The sequence below is a fragment of the Leguminivora glycinivorella genome, chromosome 21 (genome assembly GCF_023078275.1).
Source record: "Leguminivora glycinivorella isolate SPB_JAAS2020 chromosome 21, LegGlyc_1.1, whole genome shotgun sequence".
Classification (NCBI taxonomy): Eukaryota; Metazoa; Arthropoda; class Insecta; order Lepidoptera; family Tortricidae; genus Leguminivora; species Leguminivora glycinivorella.
Window position 1 is genome coordinate 11,161,720 of NC_062991.1, and position 16,907 is coordinate 11,178,626.

The 16,907-nt window shown below is 36.5% G+C and overlaps 1 protein-coding gene across 1 annotated transcript in view; it reads right to left on the reverse strand.

Moving 5' to 3' along the window:
• The window catches only part of LOC125237403 (rho GTPase-activating protein 190), a 109,962-nt gene that overhangs the window by 25,288 nt on the left and 67,767 nt on the right, over positions 1-16,907 (reverse strand). Inside the window, exons 31-32 of the mRNA XM_048144439.1 lie at positions 2,519-2,740; positions 1,051-1,151 (exon numbers count right to left, since the gene is read on the reverse strand). Coding sequence (XP_048000396.1) covers positions 1,051-1,151; positions 2,519-2,740 — 323 coding nt within the window. The remainder of the gene's footprint in view (positions 1-1,050; positions 1,152-2,518; positions 2,741-16,907) is intronic.

The following is a 16,907-nucleotide window of genomic DNA, read 5'->3' on the forward strand; positions in this document are numbered from 1 at the left end:
TGAGAGGAACTATAATAAGCACACAAAATTTCATCCCCATCGGTTCAGCCGTTTAGGAGGAGGAGGTAACAAACACACAAGCATGTCAATGATATTTAACAAATTCCTTATTCAATACAAATACTTCGATATATGTTTATAGAACTATATTAATAAAATATAAATATATTATACAATACCAAGAAAACATTTTTTCACGATTAAATTCAATTTATGACCCATTTTATTACAATATTTATTTATACCCACCTATTAGGGTAGAAAAGGTAAATATCGGGTAGATTGGGTAAATACCCGGTAAATACCCGATATCTACCCCGGGTATTTTCCCGCCGCCCATCTCTATTGCTAACCATAAACGTTAAGGCACTGGGATTATTAATATTTATGACGGGTATCAAATGGTTCGCTGCTACCGATTTTGGTGTAACGTAATTGTTTGTCATGTATTTGGTACGTGATACGCGTTTATTTGATTGCTATAGTATTTTGTTGTTTTTCTTGGCCATAGACAGACAAGTAACATTATTACATCTTTGAGTACTTTCGCAAAGTACTCATGACAACTGTGTATGTTCAGGCAAAATAAAAAAGAAAGAAAGAAAGTATGGCCACTCCCACTCTGTCACATCTGACTAATACAAGCATGGTACGCGTTGGTCTACACGAGCTTCGCCTGTATGCGTAGGAATGCGTTTCTTTCATATATTTGATCGCTGTTGTCCGAGATGTGGTAGTGTAGGTTGCGTTTAGCGTCATGTGTAATACCTCTGCCACACTATGCTCCTCGCGCTGCCGCGATGTTGCACTCATCGGCCACACACTGCCCTACTCGCGCGATGAATCGCACTAGGTTGTTGCCGGCCCTTTGACTCGCGCCAAAAAACCGACAAAATAGGGAGCGGTGGGCATGACGAGGAGCATGACGAGCGGCATGACGAGTAGCGCGGCCACACTGCCTCTGCCTACTTCCCACGCCGCTCGTCGAGTGCGTGGCAGAGGTATTAGGATGGTGGGGTGGTGTGGCGCGCGGAGTATAGAGTGAGTCACCTTGAGCGCGGGCTCGTGCGCGGCGGGGGGCGGGGGCGGCAGCGGGCGCGCGCGCCGCGCCGAGCCGCCGTCCGAGCTGCCCGAGCTCGACTCGCTCGCGGCTGCAACAACACATCTAATTACAATCATATCACTTAGCACAGAGACAGTATAGGCTACTTTCCTACTAGTCGAATCGGCTTCTTTTTATGAACCGTCAAAACGATTTGCTATATTTCTTCTTAACTTATTAAATAGAAATTATGTTTAAAAATAACTACTGTCCATATTTTCCTTCAAATTATGTGGTGCTTTATTTCATACACTGCATAAAATATTTTTCCCCTCACTAGCTCGAAAACACGTGTTTTGTCCTTTAATACCAGCGGATAAAAACGCATTTTATCCACTAGTGGGTAAAGTAATTTGACCTTGAATAAAGTCAAATTAACTGATTTAAAATTGTTAAAATTAGGTGCATCTAGTATTATAGATGATTTACAACCTGTGGAAGTAGTGATAAACGCATGTTTTGCGTTGTAGTTTCCTCGCTTTAGTGAGGGGGAAAGTTTTGTGTTACACTCGGGTGCAAATGTATTTTACTTCTCGTGTGTTAAAAAAGTCGCAAGTTCAGGATTCTATTCTCTCGTTTTTCAATTCCACACTCGGCATTAAAACTTAAAATACAACTTTGCCCCCTTATATAACAAATAACTATTATTTTAAGTATAAGAAACTAGCCTATTGTGACAAATTTAAATCCCTTTCAATCAGAATAAAATCTATACGAATAAAATCCGTATTTCAACCGACCATGAATTAAAATTTATTTTTAACAAGCAGAAACGTCTGCTAACGATTCTAAACATTTTTATATTAAAAGAAAAAATGCAAAAATTTACGCTTCCGGCGGGACTTGAACCCGCATCATTTGCAATCCGTGCAAGGCTCTTAACCAATTGAGCTACGGAAGCCACACCGGACATCGCAAATCTTTCCATGCCTTTCCTTATGTACACGCGTCTTGGGGCGGGTACAAGTCCCGCCGGAAGCGTAAATTTTTCATTTTTTTCCTTTAATATAAAAATGTTATGAATTAAAATGTTCACATACCTACATGAAGTTATACTTATCGAATGCTACGCTGCATCTGCGAGCGAAGTTACGCGGTCCCACGAACAGTTTTGGCACTAGGGCTCTGCACGGTCAGCAGGTTGCCTAGCGACCGTTCCTTGTAGTGTCGCGGCTCGCGGCGCATGGCGTTGTTTGCATCGCTTCAAATATATCAATACGATCCAGTAACAAATTACAATTTTACCTTTGTCCTCTTGAGTTCTTGCTCTATAACTCGTAGGCAACTCAGGCGGTCCGACAAACATGCCTAGTTTAGCCAGTCTAGGGCTCTGTACAGCGACTGGGTTGCCTAGCGACCGTTTCTTGTAGTGTCTAGAGGCGATACTTATAATCTAGTAAGATATATTACTGTTACCTTTATCCTCCTGTGTCCTCGCTCTATAACTAGTCGGTAGTTCCGGTGGTCCCACAAACATGCCCAGTTTGGGTACTCTAGGGCTCTGTACGGCGACCAGGTTGCCTAGCGACCGTTTCTTGTAGTGTCTTGGCGCGTGGTGTTGTGTGCGCCTGCGCGCGTGTGCGCGTGCGACGCCGCCGGACGCTTCGCTGGATCCGGAGCTGTCCGTTTCTGAGAATGCTGGAAGGAAAAGTTTATTTCATTTACGTTGTTTAACAGAAAACGGAGATGTAAATTTTAACTTTATACTAATTTACCAGCATTTTTTTCTGAAGTGTCTATTGTAATGAAGACAAACTAGGGCTCTGGATACACGTGATTCACGCCGAACCGTAGCTACGTGATCTTAACACCGGCGGTATTAAGATCACGAATTTCACGAACACGGCAAGGTACGTACCTCGTACGCACGTACGTACGTACTTGCCTTAGCGCCCGGATTCACGTGACACGCCGCGGGCCGTGACACGCCGCCGCCCGAACTAAGTTCGTGTGCAGAGTACTTATACTACTTATCGTACGTTTTGTAGATTTAACTCGCCCGGGAGAAAACCAAATCATGACTATTATTGAATTATCACTTAATACCTATACTTAATACTGGACGAAACTTTTTTTACATATGAATTAAACTTATATTTATGTTTTGCTTCGATTTTTATACAATACATATAACTAGCGGCCTCCCCGGCTACACACGGGGATTATGATAAAAATTGTTATAATAAGTTATCCGTAAAAGATAGACATATGCCATCGCGGACTTTTTTGTAGACCTATTAGAGAGACACAATTTTCCAATACATTATTTTGATATAGCTCAAACGGTTTCTGCAGCGTTTTCGATTAAAGCTCTCAGCCAGCGGGATTTTGTCCAACTCGATTAGAAAATATCGTCATATTTCAACCAATTCAAACAAAACTTTAACAAATTATATACCTGAACTTTCCTCAAGAATTACTCTATTCATAAGTGAAAACCATATGAAAACCCGTTCAGTTTTTGAGTTTATCACGAACACACAGACAGACGCGGCTCCCCGGGAGTTTATTTTATAAGAGAAGATTAAGTGATTTATGGCGTTATTCTGTTTCCGATTTTATTGAAATTAAAACTAGCAAACTGTCCGATGCCTTACACTATCTATATACCTGTATGGTAAATGTCAACCTGTGTTACGTTACGTCTTAATATTGTTTATTTTTTGACATGTGCCGTCAGAATCCTCAAATACTTGACACTAACTTAAAACTGTATATGGTGACAGTTTAGTATAGTATGGAGTAACTATTGTCCCAGAGCTGTAAGAAGTGTAAGAACCTCTTTTTCACACATGACAGCGTCCACAAAACGTAAAATCCTGTAATAATGGTTAAAAAAATCAAGTACTTAAAATAGTATTTTATACAATCGCGATATAATACAAAGCTTTTCAGTCGAGTACCATGTTTAGGCCACGAAGCTTTGCTGAGTGGCCTAACAGTACGATACGAGAGTGAAAAACTTAATTATATCACTATTGTATACAATACTTTTTCTACGAGTCATCATCTTCATCATCAATGGACGGAAATATCATCATTCATGCAAGTTTAAATTAATGTTAATAGCGTCGTTCACCGTTGTATCAACATCGAATTACCTAGTAACCAATTGTTCGTAACAACCGTCTCTGATTGGCCGATAACGCCACGAATAAAAAAAATGTATTTCAGATGCAGAAAAATTTGCCAGGTATCGCAAATTAGTATATAAATTGTATGATGTTCTATTTTTGAAATTATTACAGTTAACTTAAAGTCAACTATAATGAGATTAAGGTGGCTCGCTTTCCATACAAAAAACATCTACCATTTATTTAGTCACTGCACACTACAACTAAATAAAAATATGCGCATACATCTACTATACATTATCCGTCGTCGCGGTAGTGAATGAAATACATTGTTTCATACAGAAATCATGGACAAATCCATGTGATTTTTTTATTAATTTTACGTAAATGTGCGTGCCAAATTTTGTGTACAGACACAGAGCCGTCATATTTCGCGCATTTTTAGTTGACATTGTCATCAGTGACATTTGGCTCTTGACAAGTAATTATTTAAAGATATTGGTTTAGTTAACTCAAGCAGACTCAGAAATAATGACGCATTTTGTCAACAAAGATACTATATCGTGTATTTCGACACTGCTAATGTAAATCGAAATGGCGTCTCGGTCAAACGACCGACTATGATGCCGAAGATCGTGGGTTCGAGTCCGAAGTTTTTTTTAATCATTTGAACTTTTATGGATTTATTAAGTATTTTTTATTTTTTTAATGGAATATTTGACTATTTAATATTGATTTCCTATTTTTTATTTTCATACAAAAATACAATACAATCCTTTATTATGCCTTTGTTGATAAAATATTACACGTCTGGTATAATACATTATACATAGGTCATAGTGTGGGCATAGTATTAGTAAAGTATTGCATTTACTGAGCTGGTTGACCTATGTTATTGTTGTGTGAATGTTTTTCTTCAACAACTAAATGGTTATATACAAGAATATGGGTAGCTTTTGCACATTGTAATTTTTCCTCAGTCACCCGTTGACCACGAACGCTGTAAAGTGTTTGAAACATCGGGATGAATTGTAAACTCATTATACGCGATTTAATCCGTTTTCATAGTTTTTATTTCATGAGTAACTAATGTAACTATCGCGGTAACTGAAGACAATATTAACTAAATGGTTACAAATAATAATTATCATCAATATAATCTGGTCCAGGCAGGCAATTATGGTCGCGCGATAAATGATAAAACATCTGGCCGTCCCTATAATCGCACTTACTAATAGTGCGACAGGGACGGCCTGATATTTTATCGTCTATCGCGCGACCATGCTACCCGTGCTGTACTAGCTTTTGCCCGCGGCTTCGCTTGCGTTAGAAAGAGACAAAAGTAGCTTATGTCACTCTCCATCCCTTCAACTATCTCCACTTAAAAAACATGTCAATCCGTCGCTCCGTTTGGCCGTGAAAGACGGAGAAACAAACAAACACACATTATCTTTGGTGAAACAACGAATTCTTCCACTTCAGATTATAGAGTAACCAGCTTTTCCCATTTATAATAAACTAGATTTTGACCGCGGCTTCGCTCGCGTAAGAAAGAGACAAAAGGTAGCCTATGTCACTCTCCATCCCTTCAACTAGATCCCCTTAAATAATCACGTCAATTCGTCGCTCCGGTTTTGCCGTGAAAGACGGACAAACAAACAGACACACACCCTTTCCCATTTGTAATATTAGTATGGGTTTGACATTATTATTTATATTTAAATAATTATATATGTATAGCCCAATTTCGTCGGTAACAGCGTGTTATGTAATGGCGTCGTTGGTGAATAGTCGTCTGTCACGCCGTGAAGGTGCGTTCGATTCCCAGGATTCTATAAACTTTTTGTATTTTTTTGGATATAAATTTCGTATTTTTTATTGACCGTATTGAATTACTCCTTAGATAAAAAAAGTCCACTTGAGTTTTTAAAGCATTACGTTACTCAGTTAACTATAGCATTTTCATTTACTAATTTAAGATTTCAAAAGCGATTTGAATACCCTTGCTCCATCGAAAATAAACAATTAGAAAAAAAAATCATTCGAATCGTAGTTTAGAAACTAAAATTTATCTATACTTTTTTGGAATTTTTAAAAATATCAGATTAGGATAATTATGTTAGAAATTCTGAGTTCGACGAACCCAAAAATTATTACCATGTAAGAGAATAGGTTTTTAATCTTTTTTGTGGAAAACGCTCAGTAACTACTGTACGAGTACATATACATTTATGTATAATAATAAAACAAAAAATAGTGTCTCATAGTGTTGTGTTCCTGCCGGTGAGTAAGGCTGCCAGAGCTCAACGAGGGTGTGGGGTGCTGACGACGGGAGGACTTACGGAACTAATTTGTTCCGTCTATTGTCCTTTGAGTCGTCGGCAACCCAAACCCTCCTTTGAACTTGTACACTCCTTTTTGCTGTGCACACGCAGCAAAGGGGAGTGTACAAGTTTCTAATGGGGCGGCAACGCGCATGCGACACTTCTCTTTGAGTTGCAGGCGTCCATAGGTTACGGTGACCGCTTTCCATCAGGTGGACCGTATGCTTGTTTGCCACCGACGTAGTAATAAAAAAAAAAAAAACAGAAAAAGTCCTGGATTCGAACCCAGTACTTCCATGCAAATCATGCGATGGTACGTATTTACCGCAAGGCTATTTAAACAAGCTGTCGCCGCGTGAAATTATCGACTAGAAGGAATACAAAAACACTGTTTGTATGTGTGAGTGGTACTTAAAAATAGTGTAAAATAGTAAATTTATCTACATTAAGGGCATTAACGTTACAATGAGAAGTTGAATGTTTGTTGTAATACGTCAATTTTAATATTAAATGTTCGCGAAGCATAATTGAAAGTATATACATGCCTGTACGACTCCACAAAAAAAATAAGACCGGTAATTTGCAGATTAACGCCATCTAACGCAGCCTGAGCTTCGGGTAACCTAAGCGATCCACCTTAAGTACATATATTATTATAGTTGAGTCGGAATTGCCATAGAGTATCCAACATTGAAAAGTTAGCACGTATAGTTTAGTCTGTGGTGTCCTAATTGACAGATTACAATCGACGAGTAGAAAAATAATATTTCGCTTACTTTAAACATAATCTAAAACATGTTACATTTTTGCGGATCTTCGTTAGTAAGTATTTTACGATATTAATTTATAACGCAAGATTTACTTATTAAACCATTTATCATTAATTTTTATTTTTAAACTAGTGCTGTGGCAGAGTGTAATTTCGATTCAAATGACATTTCAGTAAGTTGATAGAAATCGTATATTTGTTTAAGCGCCTCCTTGTCCATAGGGCCTAATCGATTCAACCAATTCGAAATTAATCGTTAGATTTGGCAAACGATACGTCTTAGCCACATCGCAACATATGTACTTCAAAACAAATGTGTCAAAAATGTGAACTTACGGATCCGGGACAATAGTTCTGATGAAATTCAGCAACACGACGCTTAGCCATATATTTCTGGTCAAGCATTATTATGTTATTTTTAAGGTTTTCACATTTATTCTTTCATTTATTATGTATGAAAATGAAAACCTACCAAGTGGCTTTAATTAATTAATATTTAAGCTTGCTCTTATGTAAGCATATAACGTAATCTTAAATGTAAACAAGACAAACAGGAGTGTAGGTGAACAAAAGAGCAAGTTTATGATGACTATTATACTCCAGGCAAAAAATATGCACATATGTGCGCGGGGCCACGGCTAAGACAAAAAAAATGACAGCTGCAGTTCTTATCAGTTTCGGTACATTAAATAATACTTTTAGATAGTATATTCCTTTATAGCACTGTATTGTTCGACGAACGAGCTCAGCTATCTTACTGTGGTGGTATTTTGCAAATAATAAGCGCAGTTCCACCACGTGGTAATAAAGACAGTAAAATTTACGAGCAGCCTTTTGTACGTGAAGCTGAGTGAAGTGAGCGATGTGTTATTTTTACATTTTAGGATTTTTTATTTAATCTGGATGGGGCAGTTTAGAATTTTAGTTTATTTCAATTAGTCACTTGTAAGATCCCAGTTGATCAACACTTGAAGGCCTTGACATTTTACTTTAGCGGTGAATTTAAAAGTTATTGTCTTGTTGTTTTGTTAAGTTTTTGTATTGTTACTGTTAATGTTTGAAACTCTTAACAACGAAGAAAAGTTTGGTGTGGAGATATGCCACCAGAGTCGGAGATTCAACTTTATGTAGTCTCTGCAAGGATCGGACAAACAATGAGTTTCCGTGTCGTCATGGTACTACAGGATCTATCGCGAGGCATTTGACGTCAGTTCATTTGAAATCTGCTGTTACTGTTACGACATCAAACGAGTAAGTTAATTTTTTAAATAGGTGTAATCCATAATAAGTAAATGAAAGCAGCAAAGGTCTAAGTTTAAATACCATGAAAAAATAATTTTAAAGTTATTGCATGTAAATAGTATAACGAAGCTCACTTTATTAAGCAGTGCCTATTTATTATTATTGAAACAATATATCAGTCATAAAACAGTGTTTACATCTTAATAAAATGATAATCCTGCGCCTTGAATCCTCTTAAAGTAGACTTTTTTTTACTACCATCAATCTTATTACTATATAACGTAATTACACTAATTACCTAATTAAATAGTGGCTATAACAGTTAAGTAAGTTCGCGTAAAATGTATAACATAATTATTAACTAGGTATGTGTTAAAATTACGTTTCCGTGGATGTCATCCTATCGTCACATTCTTAAGGGGCTACTAAAGGAGCGACTGACAGCTCATAGGCCGCGCTTGTCAATTACCTCAGCCCCCGCAAGCACGCACACATAGAAGCGCCGAAAAGCGTTCCGCGGAGCAATAGCCCAGCTAAAGCTCCATCTAGCTTCATAAATGTAAACTACAACTATCGGCAGTCAGCCAAAGAAAAATATTTCGGCAAAATGACATTGACAATTTCACGCTTCACAGATGGCGTTGTAACTAATATTGTATTCAATTCATTCGCCCAATGTCAAATAACAAAACGAATGGTTCTTAATGTTTCTATCAAAGCTACTATACGTTACTATAGCTTATGGAGTTTTTTCTACACTCCATATTATGCGCCTTAGGAGATTTATAGAGACAGCTATAATATCTATATTAACGAATTATTCTTGGGTATAGGTTTAAGCAGTTTATTTAACCCCTCTTACAAATAACATTTCCTTGCTACCTAGGTATCTAAATCGCGTTGTATTTTTTTTTTGTTTTGCAATACTTACTTTACTTACCCTTTGGAATATACCATACGTTCTGCAACACTGCTAGCCCCGTGATGTAGGTAAGTGCGTTTTCACATTATCCTATCCGATATCACATGTAGGACCGATATCCCATATATTTACGCCGTCATCTTTAAATTTTTCCTTGTACTTCTTTCCTATATCCGATGTCAGATTGGATAATGTGAAAACGCACTACGTACCTACAGCGAGTCACTAGCCCCGCAATTCCCGTTTAGTTTGTACATTTGGATCACGTCTCTGATTTGGATAAAAATTGGTAGGCTGATAGTCCATGATGCTGAGCAAGATTCACTAGGTTTCCCAAAATGTCCTAGATTGATTGTATGAAACTTTCCTTTTTTGTTACCGAAAATGCATAGAAATCTGGTAACAACAAAGGAAGGTTCTTGCTCAGCATCATGGACTCTATCAGCCTACCAAATTTTACCCAAATCGGAGACGTGATCCAACTGTACAAACTTAATGGGAATTGCACAGCCGGCCTCTTCACCATTTTTTAGTTCTATTTTTCACACCCGTGGCGCAGCAGCTACCAGATCTTGCTATGCCACTATGCGAATACAGGTGATGCTATACGGAAACGGTCTAAGGAAACCTCTAGATTTGAAATTAAGAAAATTGGCGTAATTTACAGATTTTGCAAGAAAAAAACACTTCATTTTAATAACTGTCAAAATTAATTTTCTGAACTTTTTGCTGATACGGAAATAATATGAAATTGAGTCTCACTCAATTGTTCTAAAATGATCAATGGACTCTATTGTCAAATTAAAGGTGACAGCTAGTAACTAGAGTTGCCAAAAGCAACTGAGTAGCTACTGACGCCACGGCCAACTCATTTATTTACTTTACATATTTTTATCAGACTTAATAAAATTTTAATTCAAAATGTTCATGTTTCTCGAACAGTTGTCCCTTATGTTTTATTTCAGAATGGTATATAGTACCTACATTACGATACAAGTGCAGAAACTCGTGTCAAATTTTTGACAGCTTGTTTAGGATTTCCTCTTCGCACGTGTATCGTACGATGTTTTTCAGTGCCTACCCTACATATGACCCTTTGAAATTTCGACCTGACAGAAATAGCCTGGTATGCGAACTTGTTCTAAAAAATACCATACATGTAAGAACTGAAATAGTAGGTACATTATTAACATTTGGCATTTTCGCGAGAATAATCACCAAAAATATTTTTTCTAAGGTAGGTAAAATTTATGGTTTTCCTACTCAGAATCACGAGCCCTTTCGATCTGGGGCAAAAAACAAGAGATAAAAAAATGGTCCCGAAATTTTCTATTATTTCGCATACTTTTCACTTTGTAACCGCAGCACAAAGTGTTTGAAAAATGGTAACGAAGTGGGAAAAATTGAGTTTTTTTGCAAATTCAACAAGCTGCAAATTCCACTTTATGCCAATTGAAATTTAAGAAAATTCATCTTTAGGTATGCAAATTCGTCATTTTAACACAACATGCTGCAAATACTTTTTTTTTTGCAAATGCAACATTTCAGAAATTCAACTTCTGGCTGGACACCACCTCAACGGCACCTCAGATACTACGCGAAGACCAATCAACATAGACTTACATTAGATTATAATTATATTGTCTTCGGTTAGGACGATAGTTATTTATTACTCATGAAATAAAACTAGCTTTTAATGTTGTCGTCGGAAAACATCAGGATATATTTATAAGTAAATTAATTATACGCGATTTAATCTCTTTTCATTCTTAGAAAGAACGTTGAGTTTGCGGTCCCTTCATTGTTACACGGATCCGAATTAGGGTCCATGTAATGAACGTCCGTGTACCCGTGTTACGTCGTATGTCGAAATTCATGGAATTGAATTTTGAAATGAATATTGCTAATCACTGCCTGTGTGGTGACGGGTTAAGAATTTCACCACCCCCTTTCTTCCCGTGGGTGTCGTAGAAGGCGACTATGGGATATGGGTTAAATTGTGGCTTAGGCGAGAGGCTGGCAACCTGTCACTGCAATGTCACAGTTTCGTTTTCTTTCAACCCCTTATTTGCCAAGAGTGGCACTGAATCTTTAGTAGTTTCATGTGTTCTGCCTACCCCTTTATGGGATACAGGCGTGATTGTATGTATGTATGTATGTATGTATTGCTAATCACAACAATAAATTGCTGTAATATTAAAAAAAAAGATGATAATTGCTTAATATTAACAATAAATATGGCAGGGATGGAACTTGGCAGGAAGAAGAAGTAATAGCTTGTATAATTAATTAATTATGCAAGCGCTTATTGTTATGATTTTTTAATGTAAGGTACAGCGGGGCAAATCTCGACTGGGGGCAAATGTAACTGGTCCATTTTTTTTCATGTTTTATAATGCTTGAATTATTAATTAGAGTGTCCACTGGGGGCGATACGGGATTTTGTCACTAAAATACCGGTTGAAAATAATAATTTTCTGAATTCGAACGCGTGAGACTCAAAAGCCGGCCCGCTTATATATGGTAGGCGTGTGCAGTGGATCTATGTAGAACTCATCATCATGTATGTAATAAATTAACGTTTCTTAGAAAGAAACAGATTTTTTTTATCATAATATAAAATGGATCAGTTACAATTTCCCCCCAGTCAAGATTTGCCTCTCTGTACCTTACCTGGTACTATGATTATAACAGATATACCCATTTTAGACTAGCGGTCCCGTATGGTATCACTTAAATTCATTTGATTGAATTGATTGAAGTTTGTGTGTCTTAATTGTAATTCGATAAAAGCTACTAACATTACGTACACTTTGTTTTATTGTAAATTATTAATTTTCTGTATTTACATTACAATTAGGGAACAAATCAAATTATTTTATTGAATATTTTTCGATTTGTTTTTTTTTTTCAAGTAGTCACACTAGTTCACACTATATATAAATTATAAATTTAAATAGATATCATACACGAAAGGAAAAACGACAGGGCCCACCAGGGGCCACTGGTGGCTGAGCCGGGAATCGAACCCGGATCTTCAGCTTACGCGGCTAACGTCCTTACCACTAGACCACTCGCCCGCCCCCGGGTGGCGCCCCCGGCTATATTTAAATTTTATTTAAATTTATAATTTCTTTATTTACATTAATTATCGCCTAGCCAACTTACTCCGAAGATGGGGTAGGTTAACTAAGAGTCTGGAGTTTAGAAAATCGAATAGATACGTGTTATAATTGCAAATAAATACTTGCGTCAAAAATAAAGGGTTTAGAGACCCGAATAGTTCTTCTATCTGTAACAACAATTATTTTCATTAAATTGATTCAAACATCAAAGATATATGAGCTGAAGCCAAAAGTTAGTCAACTATCCCCGGTCTCCCCTAACCTACTTTTTAGGATTCCGTAGTCAACTAGGAACCCTTATAGTTTCGCCATGTCTGTCTGTCCGTCCGTCCGTCCGTCCGTCCGCGGATAATCTCAGTAACCGTTAGCACTAGAAAGCTGAAATTTTATACCAATATGTATATTAATCACGCCAACAAAGTGCAAAAATAAAAAATGGAAAAAAAATGTTTTATTAGGGTACCCCCCTACATGTAAAGTGGGGGCTGATATTTTTTTTCATTCCAACCCCAACGTGTGATATATTGTTGGATAGGTATTTAAAAATAAATTAGGGTTTACTAAGATCGTTTTTTGATAATATTAATATTTTCGGAAATAATCGCTCCTAAAGGAAAAAAAAAGTGCGTCCCCCCCCCCCCTCTAACTTTTGAACCATATGTTTAAAAAATATGAAAAAAATCACAAAAGTACAACTTTATAAAGACTTTCTAGGAAAATTATTTTGAACTTGATAGGTTCAGTAGTTTTTGAGAAAAATATGAAAAACTACGGAACCCTACACTGAGCGTGGCCCGACACGCTCTTGGCCGGTTTTTATTAAATGTAGTCTAACATGTCTACCTATTACATAATATTATGTTGAAAAGGTATGTTTGTTAATAAATAATTATAACAGATTTTTATAGTATTTTCTTACTTTTACCAGGGGCGGCTCACTCCGCGCTTTTATCGCCGCGCTACAAGTACATGTCGGCGGCCGCGAATTCGCGGCCCATTCAGTGGTGACGACTTTCGCGCCGCGCAATAAAATTCAATGTCGCCTGCTCGCGTGCGGTCCGTTTGTTAATGTAGGTAAAAAATTAGAATGGCGGCATTTTGTGGACATCAAAGGAGTGAGCCTTCTGTACTTGTACTATTATTTATATTCTGTGCTTTTACCTCTGTGCGAGGGTGTACCCTTGTTTCGCCGACAAACTTTTCATCGAATATCATTTCATCGACAACAAATCATCGAAAGTTTAGTTCGAGTAAAATTGTTTCGAGTATTTTTGTTTCAACTACTATTTATTTAAAATTTTCTTAGTTATTATAAATACTATTCAACTAATATTTCTTCATCGCTGGAGATCGCGAGCGCATCGCTTCACCGCATCATTCGTTTCAAAGTACTTCAAATAGCAGAAATACGAAACATCGCAATTCATTTATTCGACGTATCATTACAAAACTTTATCATTTCTCGTACTACATATTTTATCGTGGCACATCACATACAGTCCATAATTATACTATGACCATTGGCTTAAATCCTATATTACAGTAGGTTTAGGTGCGGTTAGAACTGCGATGCTACAAAACGATGAACGGCTTTTAAAGTAGGTTTAGGTTAGGTTAGAGACCAGCTTACAGAGTAGGTTTAGGTTAGGTTAGAACTGTGATCACACAGAAACAAACGGCTTACCGAGTAAGTTTAGGTTAAGTTAACTGTGACCTACACAACAACGAATGGCTTTTAAATTAGGTTTAGGTTAGGTTAGAACTGTGACCACACACAAAAACAAATAGTTTACAGAGTAGGTTTAGGTTAGGTTCGACCTGTGATTTACACAGAAGCAAATGTATTGCAGAGTAGGTTTAGGTTAGGTTAGAACTGCGACCCTACACATCAACGAACGGTCTACACATATAGTAGGTTTCGGTTAGGTTAGAACTGTGACCACACACAAAAACAAACAGTTTACAGAGTAGGTTTAGGTTAGGTTAGAACTGCGACCCTACACAACAACGAATAATTTTTAAAGTAGGTTTAGGTTAGGTTAGAATTAGAACTGTGACCAAACAAACAGTTAACAAATTGTAAAATTTTAGAAAAAAACATAATTGAAATAATATTATGCGTAATGAACTGTATTTAATGTAAAACAAAATGAAATGAAAAAACACGAAACGAAATACCACGATATAAAGTATACTCGGAATAACTTATCTACGAAACAAAAGTCTACGGTTTGATTTTACTTGTATCGATTGTTCTACGATATGAACTGTCGATGAAATGAAATTATTTGAAACGTTGTCTTTGAAATAATATTCGAACAAATGTCTGTCGGCGATTCAAGGGAAAACCCTGTGCGAGGCTAGCGGTCTCATATGGTACCAGCAATCATTCCAAAAACCGAAGGTCACACATTTTTTTACTCAAATATTGTTACCTTTAGTCAAATAAACCATAGATATATTTAAAGAACTACAAACATTGGATTTAACAAAAAACACTCACTCAATGGGGCTAAGTATCTTGATTGTGTACACTTATGAGGACACCGTGAATCAATATACATTTTAAATAAAGAATAACGATTAAATGGCGGTATGGTCTCAGTCGTTGGAGGTATAAATACAGTACCTGTACAAGATAAAATATACTACTGTGTATAATGTATAATACAAACTATGCCAAGCATAACCAAATAAGGATGTAATTCTGAAAATAAGTGATTGAAATAAACAATTTGGTAGTTATGTTGTTTTATTTTATATGTATTCAAGGAGATGAAGAATACAGGTATGCTATGTGCAAATTTCTTTTTTGATGATTTTTAATTGCAAGAATCCATTTGACCTCAATGGTCTGGAATCCAATTAAAATCGTAGGCAAGCTCGGGTGCCAAGTAAATGATATTACAAGATTAGGAATAATAGGAATGCATCCTTAAAATTAACGTAACTAAGAAAACACCGTGTAGAATATTCATATGTCTTGAGAGAATCTGTATCTCTCTCAGTTTTTCTCACTCAGAAGGTGGATCTTCAACACGTCTCGGGTAGTCCGGCGGTTCCTCTTTCTGCAGCCAAGATGAAAGCGAAACCTTGTCCTGATTGTTGACATTTAACTGAAAGTTTAAAGAAATTTAGTAGGTAGTAAAATCACGTTTTTAAAACAAAGATGTCAAATCAGGTAAACAGCTGAACATAAAAAAAATCTCTTTAATCGAACTGAAAGAGAGAGAGGCTTTATAACAACAAAAATAGGGTGTGAAATTATTGAGGAATTCGATACGACTGGACGATAATTTCAAGAACAGAGGATTGAGGCCCAAATTAATAAGTAGTTATGACTTATGAATGCTAATTGTTACCAGAACTGGTTTCAGACAATACGTATGTTGTCCCATAAACATAGTAAAAAATCTAGGTATTAGGAACCCTTTTACTCAAAAACTGTCCGTAGTTGAAGCTGTAGACAGATCCTTAGTCATTAACATATTATCTTCATCAATTTTCACAGCTAGGTAGTACCTATCTAGTACGTATAGAGAACCTATCTCTGCTGACATTAGAATCCCCTTAGTCAAAGTCCAATCCATCAGAAAGGTATTAATTTTATTTATTATTTTAAGCCAAGCTCAGTTTAGTCAAGACTAATTTAAAACTGTAAATTAAACATAAACGCACTGGCTAGCTCAAACTAACGTACAAGGTAAATCAACTGATGATGATGATTATTTTATTTTACATTTTGTCAGAGTTTCGTTTCCTTTCAACCCCTTATTTGCCAAGTCTGGCATAGAAACATGAGTAGTTTCATGCGCTCTGCCTACCTCTTTATGGGATACAGGCTGATTGTATGTATATTTGTAAATATTATTTTATGTAAACTTTATTGCACAATTCATTAAAAAAGTACAAAATTCGAACTTATTTACTGACAAGTTTTATGTGATAGATCAGTAAAAAACCTGAAGCTGTAAAAACAACCTAACAAAACCATCATATTTAGAATAAAACTGATATAATATAAAACAAAATTAAAGTTTTTGAAATATAGAACGTTAACTAAGGTTTTTTAGCAAAGTTATTTTTTAATCTTTAGTATAGTATGATTTAGGGGAGTGTACAAGTTTGTAATGGGGTGGCAACGCGCATGTGACACTCTTTGAGTTGCAGGCGTCCATAGGCTACGGTAGCCGCTTTCCATCAGGTGGACCGTATGCTTGTTTGCCACCGACATAGTATTAAAAAAAAACCTAAATTATTTAGTTAAATTGATAACCAAGGTACAAATTTTGTTTAGTTTTTTTTTTATATTGTGAGATGTGTATCATAACCTAGAGGAACTACACTGT